This window comes from Tympanuchus pallidicinctus, unplaced genomic scaffold, assembly GCF_026119805.1.
Source record: "Tympanuchus pallidicinctus isolate F22 unplaced genomic scaffold, pur_lepc_1.0 scaffold1, whole genome shotgun sequence".
NCBI classification, from domain to species: domain Eukaryota; kingdom Metazoa; phylum Chordata; class Aves; order Galliformes; family Phasianidae; genus Tympanuchus; species Tympanuchus pallidicinctus.
In genome coordinates, this window is record NW_026294618.1 from 22131847 (window position 1) to 22150091 (window position 18245).

At 34.9% G+C, this 18245-nt stretch overlaps 3 protein-coding genes across 9 annotated transcripts in view; 2 read left to right on the forward strand and 1 right to left on the reverse strand.

Annotated features, from left to right (window-relative positions):
* MCPH1 (microcephalin 1) overlaps window positions 1-18245 on the forward strand; it is a 120999-nt gene that overhangs the window by 53299 nt on the left and 49455 nt on the right. The gene's annotated exons all lie outside the window — the stretch shown is intronic.
* Window positions 1-18245, reverse strand: part of ANGPT2 (angiopoietin 2) — a 42663-nt gene that overhangs the window by 9410 nt on the left and 15008 nt on the right. Inside the window, exons 2-5 of one of the 4 annotated variants that reach the window (XM_052697540.1) lie at window positions 10810-10965; window positions 7758-7879; window positions 5956-6188; window positions 3797-3924 (exon numbers count right to left, since the gene is read on the reverse strand). In XM_052697540.1, coding sequence (XP_052553500.1) covers window positions 3797-3924; window positions 5956-6188; window positions 7758-7879; window positions 10810-10965 — 639 coding nt within the window. Of the gene's footprint in view, window positions 1-3796; window positions 3928-5955; window positions 6189-7757; window positions 7880-10809; window positions 10966-18245 lie in introns of all 4 variants that reach the window. The other 3 variants (XM_052697531.1, XM_052697553.1, XM_052697548.1) reach the window with 3 other exon arrangements.
* TMEM14A (transmembrane protein 14A) overlaps window positions 1-18245 on the forward strand; it is a 199077-nt gene that overhangs the window by 4642 nt on the left and 176190 nt on the right. The window lies entirely within an intron of this gene.

An 18245-nucleotide genomic window follows, 5' to 3' on the forward strand; every position in this document is an offset into this window, starting at 1 on the left:
TGCATACTGGGCTGCATCAAAAGAGAGGTGGTCAGCAGGGTGAGACAGATGATTGTCCCCCTCTGCTCTGCCGTTGTGAGGCCCCATCTGGAGTACTGCATGAAGGTGGGGGCCCCCAACTCAAGAAAGATTGGAGCTTTTGGAACATGTCCAAAAGCAGATCACAGAAATGATCAGACCGCAGTAACCTTCCTATGAAGAGAAGCTGGGGCAGTTAGGCTTGTTCAGCCTTGACAAGGCTTAGGGGAGACCTGATATCAGCCTTCCAGTACTTAAAGAGAGCTTGTAAGCAGGAGATAAATCAAATTTCTACACAGGTAGACAGTGATAGGACAAAGGGGGAACAATTTTGAATAAAAGAGGTGTGATTTAAACTAGATTTTGGGAAATTTTTTCACTGAAAGAGTGGTGAGGTGCTGGAACAGGCTGCCCTGAGAGGCTATGTTTGCCCCATCCCTGGACATATTCAAGCCAGGTTGGATGCAGCCCTGTACAACCTGATCTAGTGCCTGATTTAGTGGTTAGCAACCCTACCTGCAACACACAGGTTATAACTAGAGGATCTTTGAGGTCTTTTTTGACCCCAGCCAGTATATGATTCTGAGAGAGCTAAAGACAACTGTTTTTCACCTTCAGCTGAGGATCAGTGCTATATTTTTTTTAAATACTGTAAGACGCATATAACTAAAAGTAGTCCTTATTCCAAAGATATAAGTGTTTTCAGATCCAGTCTCTGAATGGTGAGACCAGCTGGGTTATCAGGATGAATAACCACTACAGTTTTCATACCACAGCAGCTGTGGATGTTTCACTTTGCATCACTTTGCATCACTTCTGGCTGTTTTCAGAGTGTTTTGGAGTTGTGATGCTCTTAAATTGTTTTTTAGTCATGATGCTCAATGATTTTGTATCCTGCTTTATTTCCTAGAGATACAGCTAGATAAGAATTGCAGCCTTATTGTAGTGAAAAAAAATAGCTGCATGTCTGGTTTATTGTGTAATTTATCCTAATACCAAGTTACCAGCTGAAAAGTGAGGTGACCAGACTTCCAAAACTCAGAAAAAAAAACCCTTATCAAACCACCACCTACTGTCGTATTAAAGAAGCTGCAAACACACCCGTTTTAGTGCTCATGTCGTATGTGTGTTTTAGTTCTAACTTCCATGGAATGGGCTCCTTCTGGAGATAACTAATCTAGTGATCTATGTGATCACTTATTAGAAAAAATTATGCGAACATATTTTTGCTGATAAATTCAGGCTTGCCTATATCATTTTCTGCAATGAAGTTTTGTTTAAAGAAAATGGCTTATTTGAGATGTATGAGTTCTGCAATGAAAGCCCTGCTCAGTGGTGGTGGGAAGGGAGAACAATTCTGACACTGTTTTAAAGATTTGGTACACTATTTGGTAATGGTTGTGGTGGTGGTTAAGCCTAACATAAGGAGTCATCCAGGCTCAACTGTTCTAACTATAATCAGGAGGTTGAGTGGTTCAAGTTACTGCTGTAAACATGAAGCTATTGACTTTTCATGGGTTTGCTTCTGCTGTTTTTCCTTATGTCAGCAGTCTCTTGCTGTTTTTCCTCTGTGTTTTTAAAAGGACTTAGCTTTTGTCCTGATGCAGAACAGGAAAGTTTGAAAATATTAATGGAATGAAATAATTGTCTTCCTCTCAGCTCATATGCAATACTTTAGTTTTATATTATGATGGGAGACAAATTAGTAGAGTGAGATCAGTTACACAGCTTACACAGAAGTTGTTTATAAGCTTGTTGAGAGGTCAGAAGGTGTTACAAGAGGAAAGGATGAAAACATAAACAGCAGTGCAGCACTTTTGGCAAATGAAAAAGGTCATTTTGTTTCCTGGTTAGAGTGGCTATAAACAGTTGAAAATGGTATAGCATGTTGATTATCCCTAAACCTTCTCTTCCCTTTGACAACTCCTCTTATGCATTTCTATTTATAGTAAAACAAACAAAAAGCCTCTATCAGATTAGAACTTTATAGGTTTTTTTTTTCAAAAAAGTCAAGCTTTTTTGTCATTTTTATTTTATTGGAAGTAGGCAGAATAAGATTAAAATTCTTTTAACACTTAATTAAATTTAATTAAATTACTGTGTTGAACCTGTTTTTTTAGCCTAGTGAATCACTGCTGTGAAAATGTTGCAGGGGTCTTTTTTGTGGGTTTTTTTTTTTTTTTTTTTTGGCTGTTTCTAGCCTTCATGTTCAAAGGTAAAGCATTCAATGCTTTACAGTCTAGGAAACTGTTTCAAGAATACAGTATTTTAGGTTTCAGTTTGGTAGAAATCTGAGTTGCTTTAAGTTCTCAGATCATATAAACTGACTAAAAGTTTGACTTTGCAAACACAGTGTTTCTGACACTCAGAAATTACCATTCTGCAATATGGCATGCACTTGTGTCTGCTTTTAGAAAATACTGATGCTCTTTGTACTTGAGAATAAAATTAGAACCAAAGGTGAACTCTTGAGGCAAGTCGTATTAGGAGATTCAAGGAATGTATCTTGTACTGAGATGTCGAGGAAAGACCACTGCAATCTTTTCCTATAGGGATGCAATAACTTGCACTTAGAGTTGTCATTGTAGACATCTATGATATCTAAATACCCTTTTGCTTCATGCATGATACTACAATTTATTTCATCTTACGTAACTAATTTTCTTGTGAAACGGATTCGTCAAATATAGATGAGGTTATTCCAAAGGAAAAGCAGTCTATTTTCTAGAGACACAAACTTGCAGATACCATTTTTTCACTAGATGTTATCTGCAGAAATTGTAGTTTTTGTGTTTTGTGGATCTTACCCAAACAAATGGCTTATTTCCTTTAGTTGAGAACTTCTAAGGGTAAAGATCACAACGTCTGGCTTGGGCTAGATGAAATCTTTTTAACCAGTTAATTACTACTACAGTTTTACCATTTGCTTTTCCAAATGTTTCTTCACTTTTTTTACACTTTGTGTTGTTTTTCCTTTTTCTGGGCTTTCAAAGATACTGAACTACACCTATTTATGAACTACCACTTATCTTACCTTTTATTTAAGGCAGTAGTTTCAAGGGGATTTCTTAATCACCTTTTATTATTTGTGCTGATCTAAACTGAATCTCACACATGGGTTCAGTACTAATAGATTGCTTACATGACTACACGCCCCTGAAAACTCTTCCATGTCCCTTTTTTCTGAAGTCTGATATTAACTCTTTTTACTATGTGAAGGGCAGTGAACATGTAAAGAACTTAGAGGAAACGGGAGAATGTTGGCCCACCTGGCTGCCTTAAATGCTAGTTTTGACTTTCTTTTTTTGAGGTTGTTGTGATCTTCAGCTTGAGAAGCTGCAGAGGAAGTTCTAGTTCAGTGTGATATCTCATGGTATGCAAGAATGCAATGCTGCATTCTTCTAACATCCAACAATAAACTAGCTGTTAAAGTATAGTCAGTGGTCGTCATATCTGTAAAATACTAATAGGTGATATACATTGGTTTGTCCTGATCATTGGACAGGAATATCTTCCAATAAAAGGACTATTTTATTTGAGGGCTTTCATGTGTTTTAGGCTGTCGTTATCTGTGCCATTCAGCATGTAGGGCAATTGTATTGGAGTTGGAGATTTGATAACCTTAAGTGCTTTCATCTTCCTTTCAGATACCCGCATCCACATCAATGACTGCCTACGTGAAAAAATGCTAAAGTAGCTATTAAGGAACCCTTAAACTAGCATGTTTACTAGATCAAATAACTTTTCAACACATACTATGTATTTATAGGCATCCTACCTTCTTTTCCTGTGCAGTGTTAGGAAATGTTAAGGTGTAGATTCCACTTGTTGTGAGTCCAGATTTGAAAGCTTCAGCACAGTCTTTGAAGCTGATTTGCTCCTCTTTAGCTATGAAGTTGTTCTTAGCTGCTAAAAATTCAATAAAGAGAGGTAATTAAAATTTACTAACAGTCAGTTATGTAGTCAGTTTATAGCTTTGCAGTTCCAAGCATATGCCTGGTTCTGAAAGAAACGACAGATTAAGTTACTAATTATGCTTTACATTATATTTCTAAGACATTTTATTCCAAAACAAGCATGGTTGCTTGACAGGTAGAAAAGTGTTGATGCTGAGCAGAAACAACTTTGTAAGTACCGAATTAAAGCTTGGCACTTCAGGCCAACGGAGTCCTGAAACATCCCTTCTGGAATTCATTTGTGTAAAAGATACACAATGTGTAAAAGATTTTAATATCACTAAGCCTTCTTGTTTTACAGAACATCTTTTTGTTCAGTTCTTTATTAATTATAAAGGTTGGAATTTCCTGACATTTAGCCTGCTGACTGATATTTCATATTTGACCCTTCGGAGGTTGGTTTTGTGTATTTTCCATTTTAACCTAACAAACACAGCCAGTTAGTACAAAGCTCTAGTTGCTATATAAGTATGTGCATGTATTATAGTTGTTTAATATTCTGCTCTCTTTGGCTCTCTTATTCATTATTTACCTGTTTTCATGTTTTGCCTTAAATACAAAAATAACACGTTCAGTGTTTTAATTGCTTTTCCACACTCCATTGTTTGTAAACTGTCTTAGAAGCTTTCCCTGCTAATTTTGTCTTTTTGGCAAACATTCATTATTTTTTCCACTCTGGCTTTAATGGTGGCCTAGCCAACACGACTTTGACTTGTTTACTTATTTGTGCAGTAGCACAGCAGATAACATCAGCAGATAACATGTACAGCTTTGCTAATTGTATTTAAGGGAATTGTGCCAGTTATTAACACACATACAGAAAAAAAAAAAAAAAAAAAAAAAAAAAGGAAAAAAGAAAAAAAAACAACCTTGAGATTTCACTTTGTTTAGAAAACCTGCAACATCATAATACTGAGGACTTTTTAAAGTGAGCACTTAAAGGACTTTATTTTTTAAAATGAGTGCTTTCAAACACCCTTTTCCTTTTCTGATCCAGCTAGAGTAATGCAATACAGTCCATTAATACTGCTTTTTAAGTTGTAATAACTATTTAAGAAATTTCCTAGTATTTAATTTTAAATTCCTTTTTTTAGAGGTGGCTTGTGGATTTCTGGCTCAGATAGCTTTAAAGACAAGGCTCTTTTATATAGCACATCTCTAACTTCTAAATTTGTCAGAGTTCCATATCGGACATGAAGACACATTGGACATTTCAAGATAAGAAATTTGTTCATATGTTTAACATTTATCCATAACTTTCACAAGCCTTTTGTGGTTTTAATGGAGGATGTGAAACTGCATAAATGTGGAATCTATGCTTTCCTTCAGGACTGCCAAGCATATAAGGAGTGAGATTATTGCCTGTAAAATTTGTTACGCTGAGTGATTTTTAGATAAGTAGAGAAGATTTGCTTTAAGCCTGGAGGTTTACTACTCAGGTCTGGTTCTTTCCGTAGTCTGGGGCATATGTAGGTGCTACCACCAGTGCCTTTAGTAGCCATTATTTTGCCTTTAGTAGCCATTATAAATTGTCCTTTCTTTGATCAATTCTATGTACATTGAACAGTGAGAGGTTGCAAAACCAGTATTCATGAGCCAGGAATAAAGGCTTTCAAGCCTGTATCATGCGTTCTAACCTAGGTATGTGGTCAAGAGAAAGTGCACTGCCAGATGAATGAATGCTAGGTGAGATGAATGATATATGGCGTTGCTGTAGTTTGCTGAACTACTGGAGAGCTGAGTAGGTGTAAGGATATAAATCACAGAAGATGAGCAAGATTATGAAAACAAACCACGTAAATGTTTGTTGTTGTTGTTGTTTTTTCCCCAGATAAACAAGTCAGTTAACTCAGATGCAGAATTTAAGGCAAAAAAAATACAGTTTTTGGGAAACAGAAGTATGAAAAAGTGGTAATTAAACTGAGTTTCTATTGTACACAAGCTAGGAAAGGTCACTCATATGATATATGTGTTGACTTACAGTTTGGTGTAGATATCATAGTAAGTAAGTTATGAACAGTCTCCATCAAATCATGTTGCTGTTTTTGCAGAACAGAGTTGTTTACTGTAGCTGTAACTAACTGCTTTTCTAGTTCTTCTATAATGGAATTCTGTCTGGCTACTAGGACTTGAAGCTGATCTTTTTCGTCTTTTATTGACTTCAGCTGAAGTGTGTGCTTGTCTTCCATCTCAAGAACTCTTTTTTCTAGAAAGCTAAATAAAAGATTACAGTTAGGACCTCAGGAAACAATTCTGAGCTGATGTGAAGAGCATTAAGCCTATTGCGGGTATACTTCAATTTATTATAGAGCTAATTAGAATCATAGAATCGTAGAATCACAAGGTTGGAAACGACCTGTAAGATCATCTAGTCCAACCATCTCCTCATTACCACAAACTAAACCATGATTAGTTCATAAATAAGCAATATTATCTAGTACAGTTGTATCATAAGTTTTTGAAGTGCATCAGGTGGGTCTTAATTCAACATTAGGAAATGAAAGATATTGTTTAGTCCTGAAAAAAGGACAGTAGTTGTAGTAGTACATGAAGAATCAGTATAAAATGATTGTAGATCCAAAGTAACTGTTGGTTGCGAGTACAAAGTGTCTTGCCTAATCTCTGAGAGAATGGTATTCATAATAGTGAAGGACTGCATGTTTTTATCTTATTAAAAGTCAAAAATAAGTTAAAAATGAACCTTTAAACTTTTCAAATGTCACGTATTACATTCATTGTTATATTTACATAAAAATACATTAAAATATGTAATTATAAAAATATATTTAAACTGTCTGTTAGACAATATATGTTCTTTATAATATGCAACATATATAATATGTATTATAGTGTTAAGACCTGGAAGAATGCAAATATTCTTTATTCATCTCCAGCGTGGGAGGTGGCCTGAATGGGTGATTAGGTGGAAAGTTATTGCATCAGTTCTGGTGCAGACAAAGCTAACTTTAAAAGTTAGCTTTCACACAGCCAGCCGTGTGAAATTTGCCCAATGGACAATATAGTGTCTAACTAGGTTGTCTAATGGACACTCAGGACAACATGGAAAACGTGTATCATGGGGCAAACCTTTAAAAAGTATTTCTCTGGTAATAAACTAATGAAATAGGTTATAATTAGGGCTTCTACAATCTGTTTTTCTCTTCATTCCTCTTTGCACAGCAGAGGTGTTTGAGGCCAAGAAGTAAACTGACTCAGGGAGTTAACATGATTGAAAATTCATCTGCTTGTCTAGGTGAGGATAACCACCAGTACTCTTGTCCTAGTAAAAGCATTTCTGATTCTTAGATCAGCTTCAGTTGTCACAAAATTAGTCTTTCGTTTCTAAGGACAATTCTTGAATTGTGATACAATTGTCATTTAATGAAACATGCATTTTTTTTCCCCTCTGGAACATAATCACAAATTTTCTCTTCAAGTACTTTGTATGAAAGTAGAATTGTAACTGAAACAAGTAAATTTACTAAAGTAAGTTAAAAAAAGCTCCTCCCATAACAGAAAGCTGATGCGGTTGCTTAGAAGAGTGGTATAAAAATAAGTATTTAACTGAGAAATGAGAATTGACAAATTTAATCAGCATTTTGCAATTTCTAAAAACAAAATTTGAAAAATGTCACAATTTTAGTAAAAAATTAAAATTTGAACATTGAAGTTTAAAAAAAAAAAATCGACACAATAAATATAGTTCAAAAACCAGTAAAAGCACACAAGCACTTCTAAAGATACATGAAGAATAGCATTTTATCAAATTGATAGGCTGCTTACCTGTTTTTTTCTTGTAATTTAGTTATCTCATTGGTCTGAACAGAAATCTGTCTTTCTAATTTATTTGTTGAAAGGGAATGTTCCAAGAGCTGAAGTTCAAGTCTGGTTGTCTGGTTTAGTACCTAAATAAAATACATAAAAGTATTTGAAAATCAAGATACATTTTTTAAACCAATTGTAATTTCTTTATATTGTGAAGTCGTGTGTAAACTTATACTGCAAAAGTCATTTTCTGAAAATTAAATTTAGGCACGAATGCTCTCAGAATTAGAATGAAGAAGAATACATGGGTTTCCATAATTTTGTTGTTCCACTATCAGTTATCAATAGTGTTTCAGTAATATGCTGCATTTCTGACCAATGATTTAGAGTTACTGTTTACATTAGTTTTACTGTTATACCTTCCCTTCTGTTATAATGCTCTTGTTTCATTACTGGAACTATTATGGTTGTTAATAAAAAAATAGTAAGAGTTGTTTTCTTCACCTACTGTAGAAAGAAAGCACTTTGCCTATCTCTCACTAGTGGAAATCTTGGCCCAGTTCTCTAAAACCATTAGTTCACCCTTAGCTATTTCCCTCAATCCCAAATTATATTTTAAAGTGTTTTGCACGTGGCTACATTTGTCAACAAATTCCTTGCATTTTAATATCACCTTTTGTATATGGATTATTTATTGTCTATGTTTATTTTTCTCCAAATGAAGAAATTAGGAAACATGGAAAGTGCTTCTGTTTTGTACTGGACTGCACTACTTTGAGGCATGTTTTCTAGAAATACTTTCTCATTGTTTTAGAACGGCTTTTTTAATTTAGTAGAATTTGGCTTTCATTGGCAGGAAGAATTGATTAGTCATGTCCTTCATGTTAAAGTGTCATTCAGGACATGATTTCACAATTAACTGTAACTGAAAATTATTGCCAAAAAAGTGTCCTTGAGAGAGCAATTGTTCGGTTAATTTCCTTATGTTGTTAATTAAGACCTTCACCCAGCCACCAGTAATTCCAAGCAGAAAAGGAAAGTCAGTGATGATTTTCTTCCTCTAAGCAGAAAATAACTGAATAATTTCCATCAAGTCATTACTGTGAATAAATACATTCTCTCAATGTGTGCAAAATACTGGGCTGCCTAGTACAGTTAGAAAGTTGAATCCACATCTGTGAACTATGAACTGTCCATTTATCAAAGAACTCACAAATGCTCATGTTAGGTTTAATAGTATATTTGTATTCACGGGATGAACTCTACAGATAGAAAAATGCCTGGCAAGGATTTTAGGTTTTATGCATTAGTAACGTAATATAGTATGTGCACACATTATGGTCACTTGCCTGGGGATTACACACACTTAATTTTCCTACCATGTTAGCAAAATTACAAATACATACCATCCTACATTGATTAGATTTATCCTTATCTTAAAAAGTAGAACGTATTAAAAACTTGCATTCTATTTCACGCAATGTCTTATTGTAGTTAATACTTCTCAGTAAAAGATAAATCTTTAATTTTTTTTTTGTTTGAAATTGTTTCGAGATTAACATACTGTAGGCAAGTTTACTTGAATATAGTTTTCCAATAGCTGCCACCTAATTATTTTTTTTTCTTAATTCGTCTCTAGTTGGTTGGTTCATCACTCTGTTAAGCAAGAGCAGTATAGTGCATTGTGCTGGGAATGATCTGGAAATGATCTGTTCCTTCATTCATAGCATCTGAGAAAACACTCTTTAAAAAATTACATTTTCATTGATAAGAATTTTTTTAAACACAAACGAAAATTCAAACAAAACAGTTTAGTAAATAGAACAAAGGCAAAATGGGAGGGAACCCTGTTTGCTAAGATCTGGCGGGGAGAGGTGAAAACTGAAGAGCTATACAAGAGTAGTATAAAAGCATACTGTTACCAAAGTGTATGCTTGAACCTACTGCAGTATTTTAAAAAACATTTTCTTTGAAGATGGATGTAACAATTGTCTTCTTAGACAATCTTCAAATCCTCCCATAATAGAAGTCTTTCATGTTACCAAATATTTATGTTTTCTTCAGATGAGTAGAGGTGTTGATAATCATAGAAAATCCCATGTTGAATGGGACCCACAAGGATTGTTGTGTCCAACTCCTGGCATGTGAATGAGCAGATGAAATATTTTCCAAGTTTAATGAAAAGAGATGCCACGAGGTTTAAGGTTAGAGCATTTTTGGAAAAAAGAAAAAAAAAGAAGTATGGCTACATGAATGGGTTGCTGTTATAGAACAAATACACAAAAAATCAGTTTTATCACCAGCAAATTTAAGGAAGATGCATTTCTTACAGATTTCCCTCCAGCTCCCTGCTCATGTCAGTGCTGACTCTGCAACTGCACAAAAGTTTCCTGGAACAGGTTGCCCAAGGAGGCTGTGGATGCCCCATCCCTGGTGGCATTCAAGGCCAGGCTGGATGTGGCTCTGGGCAGCCTGGTCTGGTGGTTGGCAGCCCTGCACATAGCAGGGGGGTTGAATCTAGATGATCACTGTGGTCCTTTTCAACCCAGCCCATTCTATGATTCTGTGATTCCTGAGCTGTGGGCTTTTTCCAGCTACCTGGACAACAACATCACCAACTCCACATGTATCTCTCTCAGAGATGAATATATTCTTCCTAATTGCTGTTAGCATACAGGAAAAGAAGTAGCTGATGTACAGGGGCTTGCACTGGGAAAACAAGGACCTTTTATTGGAGAGTGATTGTGATTTTCAAAGTATCAGAAAAGAATGTTAGAATGGTACTGAGATTCCTTAGGCACAGTCGCAAGCCCAGAGTTTGGCAATAACCAAAAATACCCAGTAACAATTACCTGTTAGTCCAGACAATTTAACTGCAGTGGTAATGCTCAAACACAACACAGCATTTCCACATGTACAGACAAACAGGTATCCACACAGGATACTTTCATTTTTACATAATGATTGAATTTTAATTGATGAACTGCATGATGTAACACTAAACTGCATTAAGTGTGATTACAGGCGTTTGGGAAGCAGAAGCATTTTTAGGTTGAAATTCTTTACTTACTTGTGCTTCAACATCTGTTAATTTGCGGGTCTGCTCAGCTGTTTGATTTAGTAAGTTTGTGCCTATTTCAATCATTACTGCAGTCTGGTTCTGCACTGCAGTTTGCTGGATCTCTACCATTTCTTTCTTCATACTGTCTTGGATGTAATTCTCAAGCTACATGGGAAAGGAAAAAAAGAAGATAGTTGCATTCTTTAAATGTTGGAAGGGGGGTGGGTAGTACAGTAAGCCTGCTGTCTGCCTTGCTAAACAAATTTGTTTTTTTGTCCTTGTCTGTTTTCCACTTCTGCAAAGCTTCCCAACATTAAGCTCTGTCAGAGGAAGGGCAAAAATGACAAGGAATGTGTGGCCATCTATTTTCTATAGGCAGGAACACAGATTTGCTGGAGGTAGATAGAACTCAGCGGTGAGAATGCTTGCAGACACTGGGAACTTCTTCTATGGTAGTGCTCCCACCATTGTAACCACCAGAGTGGCTTCACCAGCTTTGGCAGCGATGGGAATTTTTTAGAAGACAAAAGCTTAGCAGTTTAGTCATCTTCCTGTATCCAGACTCAAATATTTTCAAGAGCATTTTTCATCACACGACTTGATGTCAGAGAAGGGGTCGAATGTCATTTAACACTGCTGTGCGTATTTTTATCAGAGAAACTTTCAAATAAAGACATGAAACAGTAGGAAAACCCATAAATACTTTAAATACTTATTATTTTGGAATGCAAAAACTGTTTAAAATACTTGATTCCAAAGTTATTTCAATGACTAAACTAATGAGGCTTTTTTGGTAGTCACTTTATAGAGGAATATGCTGCTTTCAAAGAAAGCAAGGAGAAAATTCAGTTAGCGTTTCATGAAATTTTTCTTTCCATACATCCTGGATTATCCAAAGCAGTATGATTTTTCTCCATGCTTCTTTAAAATCATATTCTTGATAACTCTGCAAATACTTCATAATACATTCATGAGTCAGTTGCTTATCTTTAAACTCTGTTAAAAATCAGTACTGTTGACAGGAAATTTCTAGAATTAAGCTTCTACCTGAAATATCAGTGATGCCATATTTTTACTGCTACACCGTTCAGAATTATGAGCCTAAATTACTTCTTTTTGTTAGGAGTTAGGTTACAGCACTAAGAAATAGATTCTTTTTCACTGTCCTTCTAGTTAGCTTTTCCAAATTATAGGTTAAAACTGTTTCATACCTAGTGCTTCAGTGATGTATTTTCAGAATCTAGTGAATGTTTTTTTTTTAAAGCATTGGGAAATCTGAATCTACATGCATATGCCTATATTTGAAGTCAAGTCTTTCAAAAGAAAAAACAAAAGAAATGAAACCTGGCTGGTAAAAATGAGTAATTTTTAACAGACAAATCCACCAAAAATGGATGTTTCCGTTGCTGCTGCAGAAATCACAAAATATCCTTTCAAAATGTGGGAATTGTAAATCTGTGCAAGGGAAATTAAAAAATAATAATTTCTGACACGATATGGGATATGTAAAAAAGCTTAAAAAAATAGTTGAACTTAACAGTACTTTAAGCGAGCAGAAGTATTTCAAAACAGTAATTTTAAAAATCCTGTTTGCTGAAGGGTCTTTATTTATTTATTTATTTATTTTTACCTATTCTTTAGTGCTTCTGGGGGAAAGTCAATATAATACAACTAGTAGACAAGTTGCAAAGTGATCCTTGCATGCACTGCTGTGAACCATAATTGCTTAATACAAGACTGAATAATGAATTTGGCTTTCTAGTGTCCTGGTATGGATTTTGTTGTCTCTGCATTACGTTGCATGAGTTCTTTGAGGAGGGAAGGGGATAGGGAAGATTGATTTGAGTTTGGGGGAACTGAGAGAAATGGACTCCATTTTGAACTCCTTTCTCTGTGCTCTCCTTAAAATGAGCCAGCTTGATAGCTTTCCTGTATCCATTATTTATGAAATAAATACTGCTCTTGTTGATTATTTCTTGGAGCTATACAAATACTAGATCTTTAAGCAAACCTTTTGATAGTATAGTTAGTGAATACTGAGTTCTTTCCTTTGCATTTTAATACAACTAAAAATTTTACTTTGGATGCTGTTGTACTGACAAAAATAAGTACCTAAAGACTGAGAGTTTGCAGCTTTTGCTCCTCAGGGAAGACACATAAGTAAGATCGCTCCAACACAACAAGAGAACGTGCTGAACTACAAAGAAGATGCTAGTAAATAATAAATAGCTAGCATGTATGCTTTGTTTAAAATCAACATTATTTTGTTTTTGTCTAATGTGACCAGATGTTTAAAACACTATTTGTTTGTTCACTCTTTGAACTCTGGTGATCTGGAACGCACAACAGAAATTTCTGACTTGGCACAAGCTTTGACCCATATCTGTTAAAATGCTGCTGTATTTACCACCCAGCTATACTTCAAGAATTAAGTAGCTAGCATTTTAAAAATAGCTTTTAGGAAACACTAGGTGTTCTTTTTATGACAAGATTTTTAAAGGCTAGAAGTCAGCATACAGTCAGTTGATTTGGAGCATGATAATTTGATGAGGGGATCTTCAGTTTTCATCATATTATGGCAATTCAAATTCTTCTCTATTCTCCTGTTACTCTTAGATATTCCTCATTTTCAAAAGCTTCCCTGCCAGGGATGCATCTAGTTTGATCAAACATGGTAGAATTTTAAACTTTACTACAGTTGATCATAGTGATAATTTCAATAGTAAAGCAAAACAATATTTAGTGCAACGTAGTCCAAGGAGATGTGCAAGAATATGGAGGCTTTTAGATAAAAATATATAATTCTTCACCAAAGTTAGATGGTGCTTCATAAAGACTGAGAACAATTAATGTGTCTTCTCTGAAGGGGCTGCAGACATGGGGATTAAACAGTCTGAGTCATGATTAACTTTAGAAACGGAAGCTGCAAAGTTGAACATCATTACGGGCATCTTGGAAGACTTTTACTCTAAATGCACTTCTGTTAAAAGAAAATGAAGGAAAATCTCCAAAATCAGAATGCGTTTGATTTGCTTCAATACAACATGCATTTCCAATATTAAAAAGTATTGAAAATATAGTTTTTCATTTAGGAAAAAAAAAAAGCCCACAATAGAAATAAAGGAAACAATAAATAGTTCAACAGAGTTATCAAGAGCTTTGATTCTTTTCCACTTCAGTAAAAGGAATAAATTATTTCAATAGGTAATTGTGAATATTAAACCTTGTTCTTGAAGGTTGGTTTCCTGTTCACTACAGGCAGAGATCAAAATGAGAATCTGAACAAGGTCATATCTTCAAATAGGGTTACAGAATTGCAAGACTTCTTTGAAAATGTTATCACTGAGTTATTCCAAAACCTACGAGAAAATGAGTTAATTCTGGGCTTAAAGGTAAGGTAAACAAGTTAAGGTAGGCTTAGGCAATTCCCTAGCTAAAGCTCAGAGCTGTAAGGTTGTTCTGATTACAGTACACAAAACCTGTGATTACAGTTTTAGGCATCTGGCAGTTCTGGTTGCAAGATTTTAAAGCCTTTGTCAGTGTGCTTGCATCTTTACAAAGCTGTCTTGTTTAGGTACACAGATCTACATCTTTGTATTTGCCAAGTATCTAAACACTGCAATCCGCTTTTTCCAAGTATTATATCTTGAATGAGATGCATTCTAAACGATTGAAGTATCATTCTCATGGCTAAAGCTTAGCAGTTTGTCTTCAAATCTGTTTTCAAACTGAAAAATATTAAATAGACAACTTAGGGAATATGGTATCAGTGCTTACTTGAAAGTATGAAATATGAACATCAAAAGAGATTTATTTTAAAATTGGTGGCCAGGTTCATTATCTGGCTCATTTATTCTAATTTAAAGCAACATGAAACATCAAAGTTATATTGATTAACTAATTGTTTTTTTCCCCTAAAAGTCCTACAAGGCATATCTTCATAAACCCCTTCTGTTCTTTCCTTTGTATTCCCTCCTTTCTTAATTTTATGCATCTCTGAATATACACATCATGGAAGTCTCTTCTCTTGACCCTGAATGGGTGTATGCACCCATCTCTATTGATTTATAATCCATTCCTCTTCTTCATACAATGTTGAAATGCAGAAATAGAAAATGTTTACACTTCTTTTTGGTTTTGTTAGGGGCTGTTTTTATTTCATTACTCTCTTTACTTTCATCTTCCAGTACGAATACAATAATTACCAGGGGGATCATGTCCCACTGATCTGAGCAAGAGCAGTACATATTCTTGCTGCATACTCTCAGAATGGGAGGCCGTTGTATTTTCTTGCAAGTGAGTGGAAGAATATTGCAATATATGTTCTAGTTACGGCAGCTGTGGCTGAATTTCACCACTAACACTGAGGAATTGCAGATATTTTCTTTGTGTTCTTTCAGCAGTTCTTTGTGACAAACGTCTTTGTAGAGTGCTCTTTATCAGCTCCTGTCAAGGAGTCTGCTTCCTTTATGAGCAGTAGTGTGGTCAGAATTCCTGAATGAGAGAGAATGGCTTGGGTCATTGACAAGAAGGAAGGGGATAAGAATGAAATGTTTCAGCTCCTATCCAACAGCTCAGGAGCATGGCAGTTTGGTTTGCACCATATATCTGTCTTCTACAGTATTTTCCTTTGATTTGAAAGGTGCACTAGGAATTATTTGCCAGAGTTCTCCTTTGCTGCGTGACTCTTTATGAAAAGATAATTGTTAATCTCTTCTTAATTCAGTGAAGTCTAAGGCTTTAAAGTTAATATGTTAACCTTCATTGCACGATGGTTACTTTGTAGTAAATGTCAAAACCTAACAGCTGACTCTTAATGATGTATCTTGCTTCAGAAAATCCATAAATACTGCCAAAAGAAAAAAGAAAAAAAAAAAAAGAAAGAGGAGAGAGGGAGAGGAATATTAATCAGTACCTAATCTGAAAGAAAGAATTGCTTGTTTGTTGAGATTCAAAGTGTAGTCATTGCAGAGAATGTGGTGTTGTCACATGGTGAAGTGACCAAGGGATGGAGCCCATGTAAATCGTCCATATTTGTTGGTGGTGTGGTGACGCTTGTTAATTTGGTGTGGGGAATTCTTTTTGCTCATGCAAGTGAAACTTGTGAAAATTATGTAACAAATATATATTTCAGTGATAATTCTTAGCTTTTCAGCAGTTCTTCAGTGGATTTGGTTTAATGAAACGTTTTAAATGCTTTGTTAAGGCTTTGGCATGTATTCTTGAAAAAAGTAAATATAAAAAATGAAAGAGGGAGAAAAAGCATGTCTCTAAAAATATGCTTTAAGTGGAAAAGCAGCTGGGAAATAAAAAAATGTATTTAAGGTTTGAAATATGACTACATATTTTTAGAGAGACAAAATTCTCTAAGGATATCAGTTTGGGGTTGTTATGCTTCAGGACTTCAGATCATATGAAATCTTAAAATTTGCTTAAAATTCTTCACTAACCTGCCAAAAGATGTATTGGAGCACATTCCAAAAAATTATTTTAATAGTCAAGATTGTCTGTCTTATTTTTTTTATAAGCTTTAAATTGTCAGGAAAGAAAAGACAAAATGTGGAGCATGTGTTAGCAAAAATTTGTGTTTGAACTATTAGGAGAGGTAATATTTGTTTGTAAAGGAGATGAGTTTGCCAATTCTCATTTAAATGAAAAGCCTTCCTGATTGCTATTATGTAGTTTGTGTCTACATTACAGAATGATTTTCCAAAGAATCAGTAAATTATTTGTACATTTTGTAGACACTTAATCTTTTTTTCATTTAAATTTATAAATGAGGTCTTGGTTTTGCTCTTTGCTGCCAAATGATTAGTCTATACAAATAAAATTCCTATGTTCTTGGCAGAAATTACAGCTATATTCCTTTTCTATAAGTATATATTCCTTTTCTAAACGTTACTCCATATTTATGGAAGAAATAGTACTGGCTGCTTCCTTTACATTATGGAATTTGTCTGTTACTGGCACAAATGATCTTTCCATATAACGTTTGGTGATTTATTTTTAATGTTTATAATCCAATTCTGTCAACTATAGAATTTATTCTCAGAAAGACTGATAGTATTAATCATGGCTTTCTACCCCGCGCTGTGTCCACTGGGAGGAGTAGGTAGATGGCTGGAGCAGCACGATCATTTGCATAACTTATGCAAATTTGCATAGTGATTTGTATCATTAGAATCTATCAAGATCTTTTTTCCTTGTATAAAATGAGGTTTACTAAATCAAGTAATTTACTAATTTGAGAGACATCATCTGTAAATTTGAGAAAGTTCCAAAAGCATGTGTATGGGAACTGCTGAGTCACCTCAGGTGATCAACCAGAGGTTCAAGCTGTGTCTCAGCAGTTCCCATACAGCATGTTTTTAGGTTTTCTCGCAACCTGTCTACTGAAATCTTGATTTTTTTGTAATGTATTCTTTCTAATACCATACCTGCTATTAGAAATATCAAAGAGGTCAAAATTTATCTGAAGTCATACCTCAATAGCTTTGTATTTAAATCAGCAAAATCTTGCCTGAAAAATACCTTTAGTCACATAAACCCAGCGACCGCTATGTGTAATGTATGAAGCTCAGCTGCATTTGATGGAGTTCATTCTGTCTAAGAGGTGACTGCTGACCAAAGCCTCCATGCTCCAAACACATATTCCTTGCTTTTCCTTGAAGTGGCTCTCATTTACGTCACTGGACTATTTGACTAAGCCTGCATACACTAACCTAAGGAAAAAATGGGAGGATAAGGGAACAACGAGCAATTATAGGAGACCATTTTTTAAGTTTGCATTGAGGCTACCATGTTTGACATATATTCAGGTGTCAAAAGCTTTCGTTATTTGTGTTGCATCCCTACTAAAAATGTCCCGTTCTTTCACAACTGATAGTGTGAATTTAGACCAACTCAAATCTTAACTAAATTAGCTCTTTGATTACCTGTAGACATCATGTGGAGATTTTGTACCCTATGATATTGCATTTATATACAAAACTGAGCAAGATGGAAAATAAACTTAAAGCAACCGTAAGTTTTGTTTGGTTCTAATGCCAAGGCAAAATAAGGAAAACATTGATAAATCTCATCAATTCTTTTTTGAATACTTTTTCAAAATATGGACGAGATGTTCCTACTTCTCGTATTCCAAATGCCATGAGTATCCGTAACCCAGCTGTGCTTGGTCTTGGCTGCCTGTCCTTGTTTCAGAGTAGTTTGGATTCTGGTTGTGTCTGACTTCTTCATGAGGGATCTGAAACAGAATCTAGCCCATAATTTGAAACCTTTGTTTTTTTTCTAACTTTATAAATATGCAACTGACATTTTGTAGAAGCTCATCCATGTATCCTTAAATTTCTGATTCACGTCACATATTTACATATATAAAGACCTAAAATGCAATTTTCTTGAAGATGTTTTAACAGACTTTGCTTTCAATTAAATAAAATATC